At 43.3% G+C, this 23,391-nt stretch overlaps 1 protein-coding gene across 4 annotated transcripts in view; it reads right to left on the bottom strand.

The window, feature by feature from the left end:
• Nucleotides 1-21,697, bottom strand: part of UBR4 (ubiquitin protein ligase E3 component n-recognin 4) — a 137,156-nt gene extending 115,459 nt beyond the window's left edge. For 2 of the 4 annotated variants that reach the window (XM_075018176.1, XM_075018179.1), the window contains exons 1-18: nucleotides 21,419-21,696; nucleotides 11,413-11,510; nucleotides 10,288-10,391; nucleotides 9,438-9,567; nucleotides 9,194-9,333; nucleotides 8,752-8,854; nucleotides 7,863-8,004; nucleotides 7,561-7,685; nucleotides 6,564-6,688; nucleotides 6,171-6,230; nucleotides 5,858-6,048; nucleotides 4,932-5,031; nucleotides 4,712-4,849; nucleotides 4,164-4,281; nucleotides 3,543-3,730; nucleotides 2,653-2,812; nucleotides 2,421-2,506; nucleotides 637-806 (exon numbers count right to left, since the gene is read on the bottom strand). In XM_075018176.1, the coding sequence (XP_074874277.1) occupies nucleotides 637-806; nucleotides 2,421-2,506; nucleotides 2,653-2,812; nucleotides 3,543-3,730; nucleotides 4,164-4,281; nucleotides 4,712-4,849; nucleotides 4,932-5,031; nucleotides 5,858-6,048; nucleotides 6,171-6,230; nucleotides 6,564-6,688; nucleotides 7,561-7,685; nucleotides 7,863-8,004; nucleotides 8,752-8,854; nucleotides 9,194-9,333; nucleotides 9,438-9,567; nucleotides 10,288-10,391; nucleotides 11,413-11,510; nucleotides 21,419-21,555 (2,315 nt within the window). In that variant the 5' untranslated portion in view covers nucleotides 21,556-21,696. Of the gene's footprint in view, nucleotides 1-636; nucleotides 807-2,420; nucleotides 2,507-2,652; nucleotides 2,813-3,542; nucleotides 3,731-4,163; nucleotides 4,282-4,711; nucleotides 4,850-4,931; nucleotides 5,032-5,857; nucleotides 6,049-6,170; nucleotides 6,231-6,563; nucleotides 6,689-7,560; nucleotides 7,686-7,862; nucleotides 8,005-8,751; nucleotides 8,855-9,193; nucleotides 9,334-9,437; nucleotides 9,568-10,287; nucleotides 10,392-11,412; nucleotides 11,511-21,418 lie in introns of all 4 variants that reach the window. The other 2 variants (XM_075018177.1, XM_075018178.1) reach the window with 2 other exon arrangements.
• Nucleotides 21,698-23,391: the final 1,694 nt, after the last annotated feature.

Genomic DNA, 23,391 nt, shown 5'->3' with positions numbered 1-23,391 from the left:
CAAGAGCAAAAGATTGCAGCTGCTGTCACTGGGCACTAGAAAGAAAATGGGGGTTAGTGGGGCTCTATCTTAGACCCATGACGGCACAACTCCAGGGAGTACCCAGGCCAACACAAAAGATACTGTTAAGGGGGAAAAAAAAATCATCCGGCTTCTGTACACTTGCGCACACCTAACTGGAATTAACATGAGCCAAGATTTGAAAAAGAACAAGTCTATCGAGGTCAAGACGTGGCAGAAAGGAGCTCATATTCCAGAATGGTGGCCTTGATATAAAACACATAAGTAATGTAATTATTGCCTTTTCTTTTTAAAATCAGTACTGCTGAAACCATTCTGTACTCTAATCATCCAACTCTTGATCATTTGATAAGTATTTCTACTCATTATTTTCATCCAAGGGCTGAACTTGCACCTGGAAAGGCATTTCTTCACCTTTCCTATCTCTTCCCAAAGGAATCAACAGGTTCTTCCAAGTTGTACATGCTTCCCCTCTAGAATTTTCTTAATTTTTAGGACAAATGTCTGGTCATTGGATTAATCAGTCCAGCTGAAAATACCACTTCCTAGGAAATCAGAAGTCATGATAGCAAACAGGTCACTTTGTTTTAGTCATGCTATATAACATTTTCTTACCTCTCCCAAACTTTAAGGCATTCTGGAACATCAGGGTCTCCCTGAGCACTGGCTTTGTGCTGCCAGATAAGGAGAAGACGAGACAGCACAGACAGACTTTGAGGATGGATGTACAGAGGCCATGGTCCTTCAGAGAATGGGGCTATTCCCAGCTGCTGCAGAAGTGTGTTCTGGCAGAGGACAATAGATACACATTTGAGAGAAAAGCCTTGCAGGTTGCTTTAAGTAACTGAAGACTTCAACAATCCAAAGATGGTGATAACTGCCTGGGCTATAATTGGAGATATATTAGGACAAGGCACTGGTATTTCACCTCTGGAAAGTTACATTATTGGGCACGTGTACTACTCGGTAAAATATGGCACAGGTACTTGATAAAGTTATGCTGAGGGATTTAGGGCTTTTTTTCAAGCCTTCACTGACACCAGAAGATTTTTGTTACAGAAAAGTCTAGAAAAAAAAAATCTTCATGAATTTTGCTCACTTGTGAGATCCAATTTGACAAAATGGAAGACAGAATTGCAGAGGCTATAGCTACTCTGCCTGAAAATCATGTAATTTAGTTCACTGCCAAAAGCTAAAATCTAAGACTATGAGGATATTGGGGGGGGGGGGGGGCGGGACAAAAAAACCACACACACACACACCACAAAAATACGACCAAAGGAGAACAGACTGACAATTTTTATTGTGCTATAAAAACAGGAACGTAAATAAGGAGAAGCAGAGATTTCATCCGAAGCCACTGATCCAACTCTCTTTAAACTCAAATTACACCTATCAAATATGCAATACACCAATGACAGAGATTAATGAGCACCTATATAGTCTCTGGAAGGCCCCTCATTCACTACCTCTTTATTTGCCATACTATTTAAGTGAAAATTTCCACTCTACAGTGTCATGTCTCCAGTAAGCTCTAACCAGAACTAGTGAGAGAGGTCCTCACTCCAACATGCTATTTCTACTGAAAAAAAGTGTCATGTAGCACTTTAAAGATTAACAAAATAATTTATTAGGTAATGATCTCTCTAGATCTGCAGAAGCGGGTCTACCCCATGAAAGTTCATCACCTAATAAATTATTTTGTTAGTTTTTTAAGTGCTACATGACTGCTTTTTTGTTTTGTGAAGATTCAGACTAACACTGCTACCTCTCTGTGACTGTTTCTACTGAGTGTAGTTATGTCTGCTACCTGTTCACATATGGCAAAATCCCATTTTTTTTTGTTTTGTTTTTTTTTAAACAACAACTACTTTTTAAAATTGTTTTTTAAACCATAGGGGAGAATAGTCAATAAAAGACATAACAATTTAGTACACTATGTAACAGATTACAAAGGCTCTTCTTATAGCCTTAAGTTTGGTCACTACATGGCCTGACAAATGAACCTACAGGACACAAGTTTCACGAATCACAGAAAGTCAAGCAAGAAATTCACAGAGTAAAATGCACATGCAGAAACCATTCTTTGAAATTAGCAAAACCCAAGACAGAGAATTATTCAGTTTTCCCTTTAAACATGTGGTGTTAAGGAGACCAACACAAATTCCCTCAGCAAAGAAGTGTTCATACAGACTGTTCTGCAACTGTTTTCATTCTGGGAACTACTCTTGGGAATGAGAATCCCCCCCCCCCCAAGAAACATTTTCTCGGCTAGCCACAAAATATCCAATTGCTTGACATTCAAAAGAGGCTTGATAGTGACTGATGTACTTAGACAGAACATACTTCCCCCATAAACTCAACACCAGGCACAAAAAACTTTTGTTTTATATTCTAACCTGCAAAGTAGGGGACTGAAGGTCCGAGGTCACCAAGGAATGGTTGAAGTGATATAGTGCAGCAGCAAATTCCTCATCAGATGTGCCTACAACACAAAAGGGATCATGTCAATTACTACTACAGCTCTACTTGTAGAATCATGATCCCAACACTAGACAAAGAAAGCCATGTTAACTGTCCAAGCCTCCCCTCCATCCTAGACACTCAAGTGAAGAAGTTATGTTCTCTCACCCTTCAGCCCATCTTTGTCCACTTCCTTGATGATGCTAGCCAGTGTAGCCATGTGCTGCTCTGACAGAGACACACTTAGGTAGTTGCGAATGAAGTTATTCCGGGAGTTCAGCATGGAGGAAGTGATGAAGTTCAGAATATTGGAAGCCAGGCTTAAAAACTGGAAGGAGAAAAGAAATGCATCGATCTTAGAAACACCAAAATACAAAGGATGGGGGGTGACATCACAGAAACATTACACAAAGAAAACTCATTGCTAGATACTGTGGGTAATTCACCACCTAGCTGCACTCTTCTTCTATTAAGAGCTAAAAATTAAAGCTCAAATTTACTTCTCTTTCTCCTCATTACAATTCATGTTGCTGTATAGCTACTTTACTTTCCATCATTACAGTTTCTAGTCTTCAAGACAAGCCCACTGGGGCCAGTGATTCCTACTTCCTTCATTCAGCTGCTATCTTTCATAAAGATGTCTAAAGAGCTTACAAATCCATTATCTTTCTCAACAGTAGCATTAATTTTCATCATTTCCCAACAGAATTGTTTGTCTGACAAAGCACTATTAACAATTCTATTTATAAATTCGCCCTTATCCCCTGAAACATAAATCAATATTAACTTAATCCTTTTCTCCCTAGATAACAGCAATTACTAATATGTATCTCCAAACACAAAAAGTACTGCAAACAACTCCTTTTGAAGCTCAGTGCCTCTGGCAATGAGATCCACAGTCATTCACACCCTATACCAACTAGCCAGGGACTCAATTTACCAATATCACAAAAGTGCTTGGAATTTAAACTGCTAAAGCCAGACTAAAACCTCTTTGGACACTATTCAGTGCTACAGCTCACTAAATTATGCAATTCGTCTTAGATATCATAGCATACCAATTCTGGGTCCCTGCGGCTGGCCAGGATGTTTCCATTCTCCCCAGTAGTCTGTTTACTGGGGCTTTTCACTCTAGGGGAGCTCTCCAGAGGTGGTGGTGGAGGAGGTGGTGGTGGGGCCACCTTCTCTTTACTTGGAGAAATAGTTTCTTCAAACCATTGTCCGAGGATAGGTTCGCTGTCATCATCTAATAAAATGTAGATGGAAAACAATGACACAGATGCAGAATGACATTGGTTCTACAAGCTAGTTCGCTAAGAAGCCCAGTAAAGGAGAATATCAGCAGCCCTACAACTTCCCCTTCCCTTCCAATCATGAGGCCAGCGAGCTCTATTCTCATTCAGCAGGGATTCACCAATAAGGAGGGAGAGAACTCTCACTCCTCTGCATAATTCCATTTGGATCATATACTGGGGATCCAGTAGAGTTGGGAGGCTAATTTCAGTACCTAGAGCATAGTTGGTATTCCTTTTTGCCCACTGAGTCTAACAAATTAGTTTAATGCTTACACACCACAGGGTAAGCCAAACCTGGATGATAAAAGCTTAGTGCAATTTTTTAAAATGTTGACAAAAACATGCAAGATCTAAAAAGTTTAGCTGCTTGCTGAAAACTATTACCCTGGCTGCTGTCCTCTTCAGTACTGCTGAAGTCATCCTCGTAATATGTATTAGAGTCAGTAGAGGCACTCGCATCACTGCTCATGGAGCCCTTCCTCTGACGTTGCAAGACACAAGCCTGAAAAGAAGAGCAGGACAAGTTATTGGCATTCTATCAAGACTTTCTTCTAAGTTACAGCCATCATTTTGTGGGGTAGCTAATACAAAACTCACACAAAGACTCCAAAATACACTTCACATAACAGCCTAAAATGATGATTCCCTTTCTACAGGCAAGGCCTTCATTTTCTCTCCAGTGGGTGGAATGGAGAAGAATAAATATTTAGTTCATAGGAACCACAGAGCCTGTTCCAGTCACACCTTCTCCTATTCTATAAAACAGGAGACTTCCAATTCCTTGTTGATCACTTGTAACATTTCTAAGTAAACACAGTTCTAAGTTTTTTTACTTAGTAAATTATTTGATACTTGCAAGTGGAATTTTCCATGCAGTCACTGAATTTTTAAACTGAGAAAAATTACACAACTATCCAAGTGATATCTCCTACCTTTCTATAAGATGTGGAGAGCAAAGTCAGGAGCAGATTAGTGAGCGGCACAGAATCAATCAAACGCTGAATTCTCTGAATTGATGTGCTCTGAGCCATGATATTCAATACTGCTGGGGGCCCATCAGTCTCCCATCCCTATGGGACAGCATCACAGAAGGTTTAAAGCATGTTTCAATGAAGAATACTATGTAAGAAAATCAGAGTGCCCTCTCCTCACCTTGTGCAGTGCCTCCACCTGCAGATCTTGGAATAGGGATGTTAAGAGTTTAATGGCATGATTTGCTAACACCACTGATAGAACACCAAACCCTTGATGTCTGCAGGAAAAAAAAAGGTCTTAATATTAATATTTTAATCACTACTCATCTTCTAAAGGAAGAGAAAGAATTACTGACTCAATCTCTCCATTTTACATCACTTCGTCACCACTGAGGTCTTTAATCCAGATAGTATCATAGTTTCTGAACTGTTAGATTATCAGGAACTTTGCCTGTTACTTGTGTCAGTTACATTTACATCTCAGGTTGTAAGTCAGACAAAGTGTACACACTTTAAATCTGTAGAAAAGGGGAACAGGATAACTAATTTAAGCATTTAGTTCAACTGAAATTAACAACTCACTTGAAAATACTTTTCCACCTGAAGGCAAGATTTAAGCATTCCATCCTACAACTGCACCTACTACTGCAGAGGGTCATGATCTGATTGGGACAGAGGCAACAGGCTCATTACTAGACAGAAACCTAGGCTCTGCTGATCCCACAATAAACACTGCTTCATCCAATCTAAAACAAGACATATTCCCTCCCAAGATCAGAAAGTACTTAGCTATACCTAAAGTGAAATCTTCAGATTTCTTTGCAGATTTAAAGAAAAAAAAAAAAAAAAAAAAAAAAAAAACAACTTCTTACTAGAGCCTAAGTACTAGGTTAAAAAAAGGTAAAATGTAATTTGGATGAAGTTAACAGCAATTTCTCAGTCAGCTCACTCTGTTTAAATGGAAAGAAAACTACTACAACACACAAAGCATGAAGGAACTGAGTATGAAGGTGGGGCACGTGTGGGAGGAGCACCCACCGTGTAACAGAACAATATCACAGTGAGACGCTTAAACTAATTAACTTAGTGGAAGCAGTCACATACCCTTTCCCAGGTCCCAACTTGGGAGATCCAACTCCCTCTTTGGTACGAGCAATAATGTCTCTGACGCGAAGAGCAGCCAGTGGGTCTTTCTCCTTTCCCTTATCAGCCAGGGCAGTGGGATTGAGGTTCAAGATGAGGAAGAGACTGTTGAGCAAACACCAGGCCCCAAGCAGCTGGAAATTCTGATAATGCTAGCATTCCAGTGGTGGAAAAAAAAAAACAAAAACCAGATACAGCAATGTAAATCCAATTGAGCAAATTCACTACCAAAGTTATAACGAAGAAAAACTTCCCAGAGGGTTGAGATTATTACCTCTCCCCCTGCACGGCGTGAGTTGCTGATGGCCTGGCCAATCATTTCATAGATTTCAAGCTGTAAGTAAAACCAAAAATCCTTTTAATCTTGCAGCTTTCTATTAGACGAGTTACTGAAATATCCCACAAGCTAGGCAAACACCATTCACTGAAGCCTACCCAGTAAACCTCCCACTGAAAACTTATTTGTCTGAATTTTTCTTCAGATGTCAGCAAGTCCAGTACCAGGGAGCAAGAGAAGCTATTGGTGAGTCAAACAATTAAAATTGTTAAGTACTTCCACGTGTAAGAACTAAACTGAGTTCACCCTGGTCCTTTGAAACCTTGACAAAAAGTGAAAACAAGACAACTGATCTCCCTTAAACAGCTGCAATTCACTCCATCAACGTACACATTTCTGTACAATGGTGGCAGCATCATTTTCGTAATCATCTTCTTTAGAACTTGTGGATCCAGTTCGGACTTGCTGGGTGCTCCCCACATGGAGGATTGCCATACATGTTGCCACACTCACACCTGATGAAAGGAGAGGGCAAAGGATTGTATTACAATTAAGAGCTGACCTTGGAAATCTATATTCCTGTTCACTTATGCTACAGACAACAATGCAGCTGCTACACATGGAATTGATTCAAAATTTCAGCCGGCAGAAAAAAGGAGAATTTCAATTTCCTCAAAACAAAGCTACAAACAAATTAATCCTCAAGAGAGAGACTCTGACAGCAGAAATTCTTAATAAGGAAAACTTTGCACATTAATTGGGGCTCTTAATCATTGAATGTTTAGACTGCACTAGACTAGATTCTGGATATTAACAAATCTCAACTTGGAAAACATTTTGAATTCGGAGCAACAATGCAAAGCAGGAAAGCTGCAAGATGATTACTAAGGAAGTATTTCATCTCTGAGCCTGCACATCCCAAAGATCAGCTTGGCAAAGACTGCCAACACTACGCAACGTGTCCAGGCACAAAAGCTCTGTTAGCACTGTCCATGGTCACAAGGGTCACTTTGGTGATGTTACACTAATTTTGTGCAGGATCTGAGCACAATACTAGGGAGCCAACCTTCAGTTTACAGAAAAGTAAAGGGCACTCTTGATTCCTCGTGCTACGGGTTGGAAGTACTGCGTTACGGAGGCTGAGTATTCAAACCCATGGGAAGACTGAGTGCCTTTGTTACTCCACCCAATGAAGGCCAGCCATCAAAGAGTGTCCAATCCAGTCCTCCCTCAGCATGAAGCAGGGAGTCACTGTTTGGTTCTCAAAGATGCAGCTTACAAAAAAGGAGAACTGGAGAGCTACTTAGGGCTCCAGGGCTAGTGGGGAGAGGGAAAAAAAGTCTTTTGATCTCTAGAAAGAGGATGCAACCAAAGAACATTAATTCACCTGCATAAAGGCAGCTGAGGGCAAGAACAGTCACATCCTGCAGCCGTGTGGGAGTGAGAGGTTCCAAAACAGGGAGAGACAAAGTATCCAGTGCCATGGTCACATCTATCACCAGTGAATGAAACCTACAATAATTGTTGAAATGAGTTAAGAAAAGCAGAACACACTCTGGAGAGGACTTTCTGGTGCAAACATTTAAGAGAAGATAGCGCGCACAGCCAGTACTGTATCACTCGTCCCTTCACAATATCTCATATAACATACGCAATAGTAACAAAGGAAGTAAAACTGAAATCTCTTACCCATTGCGGACTGCAGTGGCATCTGCTACAGTGGCTGGCATAATGAAAAATGAGTTGGCTGACACCGCATCCTGAAATCGATTTATGTATCGCAAAAAGTAAGGGAGGTTCAGACACACCCGCAACAGCTTTTCAGAGCCACCTATAACACAAAAATCAGGATATAAGAGGGGATGCTGCTTTAGCTTTATTATTCTACCACATAGCTTTAAAACTGGAATTAAGGGAAAAAAGGATGAGCCACTGGTTTAAATGAGTGCGGATAATTTTCTTTCCATATTTCACCTATGGTGGTATCTTCCAATATAATGCTGTTGCATTTTGTTATGACACAATAAAGGGAAGACATAACAGACTAGAAAACTGGGATAGATACACTTACTTTAAGCTCTTGTTTAAATACACAACTGTTAAAAACATAACAGTAAATGTCTGTGCAGCTAAGTGCAAGGTCTCATGCTCATCTCACATAGCCCCCGTTTGACCTACATTATGCAGCAGAAACTCCCACCCTCACCACCCAGTCAGTATGCCATCCCTTGTCATTTTATGCTGCCTCAAATTTTTCTATGCGCCACAGTTAAGTGAAGCACACGAGAGACATTATCACCATTCCTATTCCTAATAAGCATCCAGCTCACATCCATCTTTTTTACTGGCAATCTGCATACAGAGACAAAACACTGAGTGAATCTTGAATAATGGACTCTATCTGTACCTACACAGCAAGTTTCTTCAGTTTAGGGATTGCAGGATGTGATATAGGGCAGTCTTGTATATTATTACCCATGTGTCATCTCACATGTAAATGTCTTCAGGCTCCAGGACTCACAGTCCAGCACCTTCTCTGAGCACTTTTGAAAAAATAAAAATTAAAACTTATTCTTACCAAGCTCTTGTAGACTGGCTACATTCTGAGCAATGAATATACTTTTGGTCTTCGCCGCAGAGGCTTGATCTGTGGCTGTCTGATTATCACTTTCTCCTTCCACCTAATAAACAAGCAGACATTACATGCAGGGGTATTATTGCAGATCTCTTTATGGGAACAAGACTGATCTACAACATAACTTGAGGGGAGCAACACCCCCAGAAGATGTTAGCTTTGCATCTGATAAAGCAATCAGAAAAAAAAAAAACCACGTATTGCACCTTCCTCCATCTCTCTGGCCACTTGCCCACACCTAAATGAGATCCAGCCAATGTAGAAAAACCTCAAAGTATATAAAATTGAAAGCTTCCTGTTCATCTTCTATAGCCTTCTGCCTTCTCTATGCTTATACCAGTGATATTAGGAACATGGCATTTCTATTCTAAAGCTGTTTGCCCACCTGACTCTCTGGAGCAGGAGATGGTGATGCCGTCACTCTAGGATTAAAAACTGAAGTCAGCTGATTCAAGAAATTCATCTGCACCTCTTTCTGTCGTAGTTCAGGGCTCACTGGAGAGGCTAACTCTTTCTGATCCTCCACTGTGGAGTAGAAGCAGAGGGAAAGAAAAGTGCAATACTCTGTATACCTAAAGGAAGTACTGCACTGAAACAAGTATGTGATAAAATTACATTGAAGAACTCACCATCAGAGAGAGTTTTGATGGTCTGAGGCAGCTTGGCTGATTTCATCATGGCTGTGAAAGTAATAATTTCAGTTCTATCCAGACGGCTGCAGCCAGTACAAAGCCCCTTTATCAGCAGAATCAGGTGTTTCTACAAAAAGGAGGATACCAGTCAAATGCTCTTGATGCATATTTCCCCTCAACACTGCTTCTTCCCTACAGGGGATGATTCAGACCATCACAAACTCAAAGGCCAAAGCTGATCTCTCATCTATCAGCATGGAAAGGAATGAATAGCAGATAAGACAGTGCCCAGGGCTTCAGTCCTCTCCTGGCCACAGAATAGCACTTGAAGAAGCATTTTTTCCTGTAGTGCACATGAGCTCAAAGCAAGCAACAGATCACACTGGCAGGACCTTAGAAGCCAGTTTACATTTAGGATTTTAAAGGATTGTAAAACTTGACAAGCTGTTCTCCTTTTGTAGGAGAGGAAAACATGACCAGACAAGAGTTTGTTTCTTATTGTCTGCACACAGGAATTCTGGAAAAAAGGCACTAACATGACAGATCCAGTAGGTGACAAATATCCTGCATTGCACACAAGCAAGAGAAAGTGGATTAGATCACTTTCTGTCCCTGAAGAAGTTTTTCCTGTCTCTCTCTTCCCCAACTCCACTCTTATTCAACCAAGTTAGTGGCAACAAGATGCTAGATGTTATCCCTTCAGGGCATGAAATCAAATATCTCTAGAATAGTTTTGTGTCTTAAACAGCTCCTTAAATTAAACTAGAACAGACACCAAGGATGAAGCCATGTACCTTTTCAAAGATACAGTTCAGCTTCTATCCTCAAATTCTACCCTTCTACTCACCTGTGAGACAGCACATGCCTCATCTGGGTTTTCAAGTCGCAGTAGTGAGAATTCAATCAGAACTTTACAAGCAGCTGCCACTGACTGCAGCTGATTCCTGGGTACTACAAAAATAAAAGGCTTGTATCACTTAACTGCACCTTCTTCAAGTTAAATCACTACAATACAGTCTTAACAATACTGAAGAAACCAGTATGAAAGAGAGAGAGACAGAGAAGAAAAAGTCTGATCCCAAGACTCCTATAAATGGCGCCTCACTCCACAATTAGTCAGAGATCTGGTCTATGCTACGGGGCTAAGTTGACCTAAGTTACACTGTGAAACTGGACAATCATAGGTCAACTTATTGCAACATTTGCACCTTGCTGAGTCAACAGAAGAGGGCTGTGGTCAATTTAGCATGTCTTCACTAAATCAACCCCCAGTGGAGCAATTACAGCAGCACCGATCCCTGATAAAAACAGACATACCCACAGTAACTTTAACAGAACCACTTGCAGAGTGACCAACTGTGCTGTTAAAAGATATACTTTAGCTTATTTCTTTATTAGATAATATACAAGGGACATCAGTAAAACAAAGATAGTTATCTACACAGGTGCAAGGAGTACTACACATTGATACATGGGATACTCTAATGATATTCTCTACTTTGCATAACAATGACACTAAAAGGTTTCAATAAATACTACTGAGAAAAGTCAAAGCAAAGAATTCACTATCAGTTTTGTTTCAGATTTTATCTATGACTAATGTTTCGTCTCCTCTTTCATCCATGTGGATTTTTCTCTTCCACGTGCAGAGTAAGTTTTACATGCACTGGGGCATGTGTGAATGTGCATTATCAGTAGAAACCAAAAAGCTAGCTACGGGCGCTCTGCTAATCAACTGGATGGCACCTCTCTCTCTCTCAAGCAGGCACACAAGTGCACAGGTTACAGGAAACACTGCCTACAATGCCTTCCCCCACTCTTGTAAAGAGGCTGCCAAAACAATGGCTGGCAAGCATCAGACCCACAAACCCTTCATTAACAAGACTTCAATTACCAAAAGAATTACATCCCTGTTCATTATCTCCCAGTTAGTAAACAAGAAATTAAGAGCCAAAACATGTTGAACACTTACTCAGACCACACACTGTAGTGATGTAATGAGTGGAGAGTGCAACAAAGGAGGAGTAGAAAGGCTCATATTGTTTATCATGGTGCAGGATTTCAGATTCACTGCAACAAGAAAATACAGCAGGAAAGTAAATCAGGTATACAAAATAACAGTGAATATGAGTGCTTTGAAGATGTGACATTAATTAACACATAGAAAGGCTACGGTAGGGGAGCTGTGGTACTGCTGCCCTTACTTCTGCGCCGCAGCTGGCGATGGCATTGACTTCAGAGCTGGGCAGCTGAGGAGTGGCAGTTGTTAGCAAGAAGCCCAGCTCTGAAGGTAGAACCACTGCCAGCAGAAGCAGCAGCAGCAAAGATGGCATGATGTGGTACTGCCATCCTTATTTCTGTGCTGCTGCCAGCAGAGCTAGGTTCTCAGTCAGCTGCTACCACCCTCCAGCCGTCAGCTTTGAAGGCAGCAGCACAGGATTAAGGGTGGCATGGTATGGTATTGTCACCTTTACTTGTGCACTGCTGCTGGTAGGATGCTGCCTTCAGAGATGGGTATCCAGCCAACAGCCACCATTTTCCGGTCACCCTCTCTTCTGCACTATCACAATCCTGCTAACATAACCATGTGGAACCCCACCCTGCAACTCCCTTTTGGATCAGGACCCTCCCATTTGAGAAACACTGGGCTCTCTTATATCAAAACAAAAAAGCACTCAAGTAGCACTTTAAAGACTAACAAAATAATTTATTAGGTGAGCTTTCGTGGGACAGACCCACTTCTTCAGACAGATGGTCTATCCCACGAAAGCTCACCAAATAAATTATTTTGTTAGTCTTTAAAGTGCTACTTGACTGCTGTTTTGTTTTAATACTACATAGACTAACATGGCTCCTTCTCTGTTTCTGGTCTCCCCTGTGAAATCTGCATCATCATGTAGGGCAGGGGTCAGCAATCCTTCCAAGGCAGAGTGCTGAAATTTAACCTTTTGATCTCTACGCACAGTTCAAGTACTGATGGTATCTTTTAAAGTCACTAATAGTCCTACTTACAACAGCTTCATTAATAAATAAATGAAGCTGCAGAGCTTTACCATTTCAGTCGTTAACTCTTTGACCTACTGGGGTTTTTTTTTAAATATCTAAAAATGTCTGTGATTTCAATACAGGTTGATCCCCTCTTATCTCAGATTCTCTGCTGCAGCAACATCCACGGTCCACGCCCTTGGCTGCCAGGGCTCCCCCTGGACTGGCTAGTGAGCTGCAGTGTGGCACCCAAACATACACTTTATTCAAACAAACGTGAAGTCTGACCTACAGAACCCATGTCAAAGCGCCCCCACTCATGCAGGTGTTTCTGCATCCAGCCCTTATCTTGTGGTTGAACCAGAAGAGCACTGCTTTTGAAAATCAACATATACCAAACCTGAGAGAGATTTTCCCTGAGGGGAGGCTTCACATGCTCTCCCCCACCCTTTGAGCTTGTCCTCCCTTAATACAGAACTTGGGGGTTTGGCTAGAAAGTTTGCTTGATTTGTTGCTTTGTTGCCACAGCCCCAATCACTAAGAAACCACAAAAGACCGCACGTATACACCCAGCACACTCTCTCCTGAGCTGTTATTTCAGCCACCTCACTTCCTTCCTCCCCCTCCCCTTCACAAAAAGATTCTTTTCTTTCCGAGCCAGCTCTGCTGAATAATTGAGCAGGATATTCTACTTGGCATGAAAGAGGCAGGTCTTTGTGCACACTGCCCATGTTCCAGTAAGCTCTCTGGGGCCACTGAGACATCTCTCCCTCCCTCAACCCCACGGTGAAGTGGGAATTGGAAATGTATGGATCGTGAGCTTGGGATCCCAGTCCCTGTCCTTCCAAGCCTGCAGCTGTACTATCACAACTTGAGATTCAGATGGTCTCTGAACAGGCTGGTGGTCCAGTAAAACAGAGATTGAACCTCATTCATAGAAAATTAATCATACCCCAGAACGGGTCACTGACTCCTCAGCTCTCCTGATTTGTAGCATGCTATTGGACTGGAGGGGTGAAATGCGTTTTTTTTATTCCCGATGGGAAGTCCCAGCAGCCAGGGAGGCAGGGTGGAGCAGCCACCAGCCCTAGCTGGGGAGCCCCACAAGCAACCGCTGCCAGCTCTGGCCAGGTAGCATCAGAGACGTGAAGCCACTGGCCCTGGAGCCCCAGCAGCCAAGGGCAAGGAGGTGCTGCTGGGTCCCACTGTGGAGCCCAAAGGCAGCCAGGGGAATGGAGCTCCTGTCCTTGGCTGGGGAGCCCCAGAGGTGTGGAGCCGCTGCCACCAGCGGCCAGTACTGCAGAGCCCCTGCCAGTCCCTGCCGAGGAGCCCCCGCGGGTGGAGGTGCAGAGCTGCCATGAACTGCATGGGGGTAGGAGAGGCAGGGCTGAGCTCCCGCCTGCATGCCAGGGAAAATCAGCTCATGTTACACTCCTGGCACAAGTGCTGGGCGTTGCTGACACCGATGTAGGATAAGAGCACACAAAAGACCAGGTTTGGAGGTCAACCAGATTTTACAATCCATGACATATTTTTCATGGCTGTAAACTTGGTAGGGCCATACAAATATATATTTAAAAAATTAAAATAAAAACTTTTTCTAAGTGCAATGCAGCATCTGCATTTGACTTGTATGCAAGGAGCTCTGACATCATCCACATGCACTTCTGCATAAACAGGGAAAGAAAAATACCAAGGTCAAAATCCATTACGGATCTGAGCAGAGAATTTTGACACAATACACATTTTATCCTCAGGCCTTCAAGAGTTTGGCATATTCTATTACTCCCAAGATCCCTTTCTATTACTTTTTAAACAGAGGATCAGTCTCATCTGAGCTACCTATGGCTACAGTTACACTAGTGAGTTTGCTGATGGTGGAATGTCCATACACAAAATGCTTTTTGTCAACAGCTTGTTGACAAAACTCAGCACTTTCACCGGCAGCATTCTGCCTCTCAGCCACAAGGCATAATGCTGCTGTCAACAGATTCTGTTGACAAAAAAGCTGAGCGGCTGCTCTGTGGGGTCCTTTTCTTGACAGACAGGGCATCCAGAACAATGGGCAGAGCTGTCTGCTGTGCTTCCAGGTGCCTGTTTTGTCGAGAGAGTGGCTGGGCAGTCCAGCCACTCTGTCCACAGAGCAGAGCACTCTTTAAATTGGGTTATAGATGGGGCTGCACTTTGTTGACAGAAGTTTGTCAGGACATCTCTTTTGACAGTGATGTAAGATCACTGTAGTATAACCGTAGCCCGTAAGTTTTGTACTGTTTCCTGGGGTTTACTAGAACTCGGAGGCATTAACTTTCATTCTCTGTCAGAGCACAGAACCAGCCAGGGCTCATGCAATTCTGCTGAAAAGAGGATTCAATAGTCAGTTACACTGACAAATATACTTTGTTAAGAGAGAAAAGGAAGGGAGATTTTGGAGAGCTGCTACATGTTTAGAGAAAAATATATTTGCTGAACTCTGTCCCAAATGCAAAGAGATATGGCCTCAAAGATTCATTTATGATTTTCTCTGCTCCCCACATAAATAGATCCCAATGCTGGAAACAAACTGTTCAGACCCAGCAAGGGAAATGTTAATGTCATCTCAAAACAGTCAAATCAAAACCCATGCCTACCCATGAAAGATCTTTAAAGACTACATATCCACAGAACAAATATCACAGGGGCAGTGGCAATTCAAGCTTTAAACACTGCCCCACTGATGTGCCTCCTTGGAATGAGAAGGTAGCTTAGTATTCACAGCTAATTCAGTACTTGTATTTTCCTCACTGACAAATCTTTGCCAGTTCTGGTGAACCGGGCTGCTGATGGGGGCAGGGAGAGTGCAAAGCGGGCCAAACGTCCTCCGGGCCAGTGTTGCAAAAGGGAGCTCCATCCGCCACTGCTGCTACTTTGACAGTGGCAGCAGCCAGAGCTCTGGGCCCCTCTGAAATGCCACAACAGCACTGCTTTGGCTGCCCACAGCTGTTGGTGGGGGTAGCACTTGGGACTGACTGCCTTTGGCCCCACCCCCTTCCCGGTGCAGAGCTGGGCCCCCTTCCCACTTTGTCCCAAGGCCAATGGCACTGCTGGTAGTGACACTGTGTTATGTGGCTGTCATATCACACACACACCAGTGGTGTGCAACCCATGGGTCACAACCCTCAAGGCAGTCACAGCAACTGAGCCACGTGCGGCTCTAAGCACTGCCACCACTGACTCCACTTGCAGCTCTGGAGGCTGCTACTGCTTAAACTTTAAGCGGCAGCAGTCTCCAGAGCCACAAGAGGAGTTAACACTGGTAGGGAGCCCCAGAAGAGGAAGCTGGCAGAGCAAGGAACTAAGGCTGCAAGAGAGCTGAGGGGAGGGGTGGCCAAGTCTGCCCTCCTGGAGCTGCGCTGAGGAGGCAGTGGAGGGAGCAGTGTGCACAGGATAGGTCCATCATTAGCCATTAGCCAGGAATGGTGTCCCTAACTTATGTTTGTCAGAAGGGGAGACCAGGGATGGATCACTCCATGATTACTTATTCTGTTAATTCCCGCTGGGGCACCTGGCACTGGGCACTGTCGGAATACAGTAAACCCTCGATATAATGGACTAATGGGGGGAAGGTTGTCCGCTATTACCAGAAGTCTGTTATATGCGAGGGTTTACCTGCACACCCACCCCTGCCAGGCTCCACCAGCCCCAATCCAAGCCCTCCCCTACCCCCCACTGAAGGAGCTGCTGGACCCTACTGTGTAGGTGGACAAGCCCTGTAATTCTGCAGCTGCGGCGCCACATATGGCTGAAGGTGCTCCGCTGTGCAACCAGAGCCACTTCACCACGCACAGCTGGAGGGGCCACCGCACAGCCTGGATGAGCTGTCGCCAGATCCACCACATAGGCATGGTGGCTCCAGTGGAGGAGGTGACAGCTCCCCCAGTAAGTCCTTTAACTTTTTTTTTTGGGTGGGGGGTGATTTTACAGACCCCAGTGGACTTTGGGAACAACAGGGGGATGTCCATTGTTCCCAAAGTCCACTAAATCGAGGATTTACTCTATATGATACTGGGATAGATGGATGTTTGGTCTGACCTAGTATGGTACTCTTCGGCTCTTAATAACTTCTAAACTTTCTGGCAAATGCAAGACTTTTATTGCATATAAATATAACCTGCTGCCCCACTGAGAAGGGGTAAGAATACTCCCAACACAGTAAGATTATTATTTAGTCATTTACATTCCCGTACCATTTAGACTGCTCAAATGAGAGGACTCCACTTTGGTGAGTTGCAGAGACACAAGATGATATAACCCTGCCTTGAAGAGCTAACAATTGTAGAAAAAAAGCAAGAAAAAGGAAGCATTATTCTCACTTCAGACAGGATAGCTGATTCATAGAGAAATTAAGGGACTTGCATGTGATAACACTAAGTCTGTGAAAGAGGGAGAATTGAGCATAGGTCATCCAAGTCACAGTCCAGGGTTTTAAACAGAAGGCTATCCTTTCTCTCACTAGAGTGTTTTCCGTCAACTCTCCATGCTTGCCTACTGTCTGACTGCACACGTGACTTTATCCTTTCCAATTGCCACTGCTTTGGCAGCAGACAGAGATCCAAGAGCAATTAGAGTGCTTTAGCACTCTGATAACACTTTCATAACAGCCTCTCTGGATCCCTGTTTAATTCCATGACCGTGATCAGTGGCAGACCACGCAGCAATAAGAAACTGGCAAAAATTATTTCCCTTGTCATCCTGATCAGATATGCAATAAATCAAATACTTTTTTTTAAAAAGAAAAAGCAGCCCTCTAGCACTTCAAAGACTAACAAAACAATTTACTACATTATTAGATTATTCCAGATCTGGAAGAAGTGGGTCTGTCCCATGAAACCTCATCATGTAATAAACTATTTTATTAGTCTTTAAAACATGACATAACTACTTTTTTCCTTTGTGACAACACAGACTAACACGGCTACCTCTGTGACTATTCACCAAATAAAAATCAATGAAGGAATAAGGTATGACCAGAGGAAAAATTCTCAGCCTGTTAAAATAAATAAATGGAAAACAAGTGGAAGGTAACTTTGCAGTTTCCTGACTTTAACCTGCCTCTCTCAATATCCAGCTAACAAATCCCAGTCCTAGTTTTCTGCCTCCACCTAGAGATTAGGCATTTGAAACAGAAACTCTCCCACTTTCAGTGTTTATCTAGACATACTCCCACAGCTTCCTCTTAAATCCATGGAAACAAGAGGGATTATAATACTCCTTTATCCTGGCTACATACCTATTTATACGCTCCAGCAATATCCACAGCAGTACATTCATTATTTACCAGTACTCTTACTAGTATTTTTAGCAACTTCAGCCAGCCACTTTGGAGTACATACCTTTTTCATACTAGATCATAACAGTGAACCCTGAGGTTTGATATCCTATCTCCAGCAGGAAAAATATCTTTACACTAGCACACAGGTGAGGTAGTGGAACCTTAAACATCCTGAAGGAGGTGACAAGGGACAATTCCCAGCTAACCTGTGTAGTAATCAGTTAATGACAAGTCTTTCTCCCTTTTCTATTTTCCAGTCATATTTTGTCATCTTATTTCAAAATTTATCTGAAATACAATAAACTGTGCTACAGTACCTTCCTGATAGATGAGGACAGTTGTTCTGTAGTTTTAAATTTAGAACTATTTAAGTTTCAGAAGGATAGAGAAGGAATAACGGTTTAATTTGACAGTTACAAAAACAAAAAACAAACAAACCACTGATTGTCTAAGGTTCACCCCTTCATACCTCATGCCAGTATTTACTCAAGTTATAACCCTAATTTAGATTCAAGAATAATTCCTACTAACTACATGTGCAAAATCTCTGTAAATTTAGGGTAGCATAATAACCTAAATTTAATAATTTAGAAGTTCTGAATACAATTTACTTTTGCCACAGATCCAAAGATAAAGGATCTAGAGGCTTGAAAACAGAGCTCTCTAAAGTACATATTCTCATATAGGCAGATTGAGCACTAGGTTTTCCTCTCCTCTTTGAGCATAATCCTAAATTAGCAGCAATACCCATATGTGATGTATTTTAAAGAGAACCAGTGAGAACATTCTGGATATGCTAGCATATTCAACAATTTGGCAGTTCCACAACAAAGCAGTGGCAACAAATGAGAGGAAGGCAAATTGCGTGATAGGTTAATCCCACCCAGGGTTATGTGATGCCAAAGGCAGAGGGACCAGAACGCAGGAAAATTAAATGTAGCATATTTTGATTTGAAGATGAGAGATTTGATTTTATTATTAAAAGAACAGTCAATTTATATAATCAGCAGGTCTGTTTCTATAAATAATGAACAGTAAAATTAAACTGTGTAAATTATGTTGGGTCACAAATGTTTGATATTGACAAAATCTTATTTCGCATAAAAGCAGAACCCTCTCAGAGAAAACACACAGATTAGTAATGGAATGTAATATTTGTATTTCAGTAGCACTTAGAGGTTCTAACCAGGGACAGGATCTCACTGTGCTTTCTGGATTTGAGCTAGCTCCCACTAACTTTAGTGGTGCAGGATCTGACCCTGTACATACAATAGTTATCACTAAAACACCCCATTTGAAGATGCATACATTGACAAAAAAGAAGTGGTGTTAATGTATGAACATCTCCCTGAGTCTGTCCTATTCGACACAGAAAAACTTTGATATATATGCTAGACTCCAATTTAATGGCACTCTTTCATATAATTAATTTAATAATTCAAAATTAAGTTTACCTAAAGGCCAGAACTTACTGGCTGCCAAACATCTTGGTCATTAGGAAAACTCTTCCATTAAGCGACAAATGCCCAACTTAAGAACTAAAGGAAGATGTTTTCAGGAAAACAGGACAATCTATTTTCGAAAGCTATTTCAAAGTGTTTAAATACACGCACTCTTTATTTATTGGGACTGCATTGCATCATGCTTTTATTATGATGGTAACTGTGCATCTAACAGACTTCCTGAATTATAGCTACTAGTAGGCCCAAGAGAAAACACAACAGCATCTTTTTGAAAATAATTCCTAGCATCTCTTCTAAAAGTTAAGCTTGGTTTAAAATACAAACATATGCATTATCTTCTGTTTTCTTCCTCAGTTAAGTGTCCTCAAATCCATAGGGCTATGCAACATCATTGCAGTGGGGACAGAGTCTACTGCAGGAGGTCCAATCCTACAACACACAGGGTACCCTCAATTCCCATCAGCTTCAGGAGGTCTGCAGGACACTCAACACATTAGATAAGCCCCTCCAAGAACAGTTCACATAATAATGAGGAATCACTGTTCTAAATCAGCCCAACATTTTCATTACAGAAGGAAGAACATAAGGCCACCGCAATTATCAACATTTTTGCAAAATGTGTTTTATTAAGGTGGTGACAAATTTCCTTTCAACAGCTGAGATTCACAAGAAAGAGGCTTCCCTGACAGAGCAGGATCCTTCAAAACTAGGATTTGCCCAGAAGGCTCTTAAGTGGCACAAACACAGAGATCTCTAGTGAACAATTATATATATGCAGGAAGAGATTCCTGCTTTAGATGTCTATTACTCTGGGTATTTTATTTAATTTGGCAAAACGGTGTTTTATTGTACCTGTTTTCCTAATATGTTGAGCTTGTAGGGAAAGGGGGAAAAGGAGGTTTGCTTTCTCATAAGTAATTTTGACTTACATTTCCCTGTAACTGAAATTTATGTGGTGGTTTTCATGCATACATTTAGGCTACACAAAATCTACTTAATAAACCATTAATAGCATCAAAGTATATTCCTACTGGCAAATACATTATGTACTCAAAATGAGACACCAGCAGCTACTGATAAAAACCAGATCAGAGAACCTTGCCTTTGAATAAAATTTCTGCCTCCCCATTCCTTAAAAATAATTCCAGTGATAGAACTTAAATCCAAACAGATGTAATCTAATCAAATTAAACTCTAGCATGCCATCATAAAAGAATCACAATAGTTTGCATTATGCAGCATATAAGATCACAATGCATTTTAACTACAGACACAGAAAAACGCAACTAAAATATTAGCAGAGAGGCAGCTGTGTTAGTCTGTGCTCCAACAAAAGAAAGCAGCCTAAATGTAGTGCTTTAAAGACTAACAAAATGATTTACTCAGTCTTGAGCTTTTGTGGGACAGACCCACTTCTTCAGATTGGGTCTGTCCCACAAAAGCGCAACACCTAATAAACCATTTTGTTAGTCTTTAAAGTACTACATTTAGGCTGGTTTGTTCAGTCTAAAGTATGTCAGTGTACATCTACCCAGGATGAGGCAGATATAACTTTTTTTTTTTACAAGACACTAATCAGCTATAGGAATTAGGAGAAAAAGGGTGTAAAACAGTGTTTAAGTGTTTATTAACTACTGTCACTTGTGAGCACCTAAGCCCAGACTATCCGAGGCTGGGAAGTGACAGGGTGCCAGAGACCCTACCAGGGTGTTTTCTCCTGCTCACTGCTTGGAGCTCCATTTTCCATGGTAGCCTCCGGCTAGCGTCCGCTGTGCGCACTTAAAGCGCCACTCCACCCCGCTCTGAAAATGGGAAAGTGCGGACACCTTCTCGCCCGCCAGCGCCCCTTGGCATGCCGGGAGCAGAACTTCCGACCAACCCAGCCCTCCCCATGCCTCCCCTAGACTGCTGAGGCTGCACTGCTACCAGCGTGACAGCGGCCCACAGCAGCACGCAGCGAGCCTGGCCGGTTTCCCTCTAGAGCCGCTCAGGAAAGCGCCGAGCGCCGGTCCGGAGGCTCGGGAGCAAGACTCCGTCCGCTCAGGGCACGGGCAGCATTAAAGGGGCTCAGCCCTGATCCTCCCCCACACAAGAGGGGAGGGCTCCTTGAGCCCTACAAGACGAACGGGGCGGGAGGGTTGCTGGGGCCCATTCGGACCCTACCGGATCCCCGCCCTCAGGGAGAAGGGAAAGGGACCGACTCCTCCGTCTCCCAGTCCCACCTCTCGATGACCGAGGCCAGCAGCTGCGGCAGCTCCCTCATCTCGAAGGCCGAGTAAGAAGCGGAGAGCAGCGGCCGCACCGCCACCTCCCAACCCGGCTCCCCGGGGGTCTCCGCTCCGCCACCCGACGCCGCCATTTTGTTGCCGCCTCCTCAGTTGGCTCGGAGGAGGGGGGGAAAGGGAAGAGAAACCGGAAGTACTTCGATGAGACAGGAAGTGACCCAACCGCCTGCGCAAGACGCACTGTACTGCGGCTCAACTGTATGACGCAATAAACGCTGGGGCAGACGGCGGGCACAGGAAAGGAGTGAGCAACATTTGGGGGCATGCGCAGTAGACGCCTTTTGTTCCCCAAACTGCGCATGTGCAATTGTATAAGGCGCTGATTCCCACGCTTAGCTGTGCGAGTGCCCAGAGACTGGGCCAGGCAATAATTTTTGGTTAGCGGCCACAGCAAGAATTTGGAAAGTGGCCAAGGGGCTGCAGGAGTCTGGGAGGGAGGTTCGGACAGAGACGGGGGGAAGTCTCGGAGCTAGGGAGGGGAGGGAGGTGTAAGGTTAGGGGGTAGAGGCCAAGGAGAGGGGAGCAGAGAGGTTGGGTTATGTGAGCTGTGAATGTAGGACGGGGCAGAGGGTTGGGGGAAGGAAGGGGATAGGGTGCACAAGCAGGCTCTGTGTCTACCTGGCCATGCATGTCTCTGGAAAAGAGCCTGAGGGGAGGGAGGTGGGTGCTTGAGGCACTGCCTGTGCTTTGGCCAGGAAGCTTCCATTGGCTGATTTCTGGGCAGATGCCAGCCACTGGGATTGAGTAGGGGATAGGGGAACAGCAAGTGAACCTTCTTCACTCCCCTCTGTGCCCCCACCTCACACCTCTTGAAAAGCAAACAGGGCCCCACAGCCACTTCCCTAGAGTGGACTGTGGGAGCAGGGCAGGCAGGAAGCCAGTCTGAGGCTCCCTGTTGCATCTCTAGGCAGGATCCAGTAGCTTGACAGACCAAATTTGGCCCCGGGACTGTGTTTTGCCCTGCCCTGGGCTAGCAGAGGTGGCCAGGCTAGGACCTGGAGGTGGGTCATGGGGTTGACTAGAAGAGAGAAGCTAGGAGTATTGGGCTCTCACCCTCTCCAAACCTCTGCACCCCCACCACCCAAGCATCCCATCGCCCCAGCTGTCTGCTCTAACCAGGCACCCTCATATCTTAGGGCTAGGTCAGCTCAGTTTTGCTTGGTCAAATCCCACACAGGCTATGTCTAAATTGCCAAGAATTGTCAGCAAAAGATATACAAATACATTGTGTAATTTGCCTATCTCCTGCCAACAGTTCTCTTGGGAGAGGCTTCCCCAACATTTGGCACATCCACATGGGAAAACCCTCTCTGCTGACAGATCCCTCCTTCGTTGTGGATGTCAGCAGAGAGCTCCTGCAGCAGCAGACTTCCGTCAGGAGATCTCTGGGCTTCCAACAGAAGCCTGCAATCTGGACATAACCAGAAATGAACTGCTGCTGACAGTGTCTTAACCCAAGCAGGTGTAACTCCTTCCCTGCTCACTTTCATTTGGTGCACAATTTAGTCAAAGGGGGTAGGGCACAGCTTTCTCTGGAGTTATGTAAAGTGTAACCCATGGAAAAGGTTTAAGCGTAACGTATGAGACACAAAGATAGGGTGTTAACAAAAGTAGATATAAGTTCCTCTTTCTTACCATTTGTAAAATACGTAAAAAGCACCTTATATTCTGAGCAGTTACAAATGAAACAGAACAAAAGGTGAGTAAATGGGAAATACATACTAGCCGTTTGGTCTTTGCTTTTACTGCCCTTCACCATGTAGCCCTGCTCTGTAAGATCTACTAGCTAGTGTAGCTGTAGATTCCAAGATTGACTCAAGCTTAAATTTGCCTGTTGTCTGTTCCTTTCCATAAATGCGTCCCATGCTGTTCCTAGTCCATAGGCAAAATTCCCTGTTCAATTTGTAAAG

The sequence above is a fragment of the Carettochelys insculpta genome, chromosome 23 (genome assembly GCF_033958435.1).
Source record: "Carettochelys insculpta isolate YL-2023 chromosome 23, ASM3395843v1, whole genome shotgun sequence".
Taxonomy (NCBI): domain Eukaryota; kingdom Metazoa; phylum Chordata; order Testudines; family Carettochelyidae; genus Carettochelys; species Carettochelys insculpta.
Note: the sequence above shows the minus strand (reverse complement) of the source record. Positions and strands in the feature narration are given on the sequence as shown.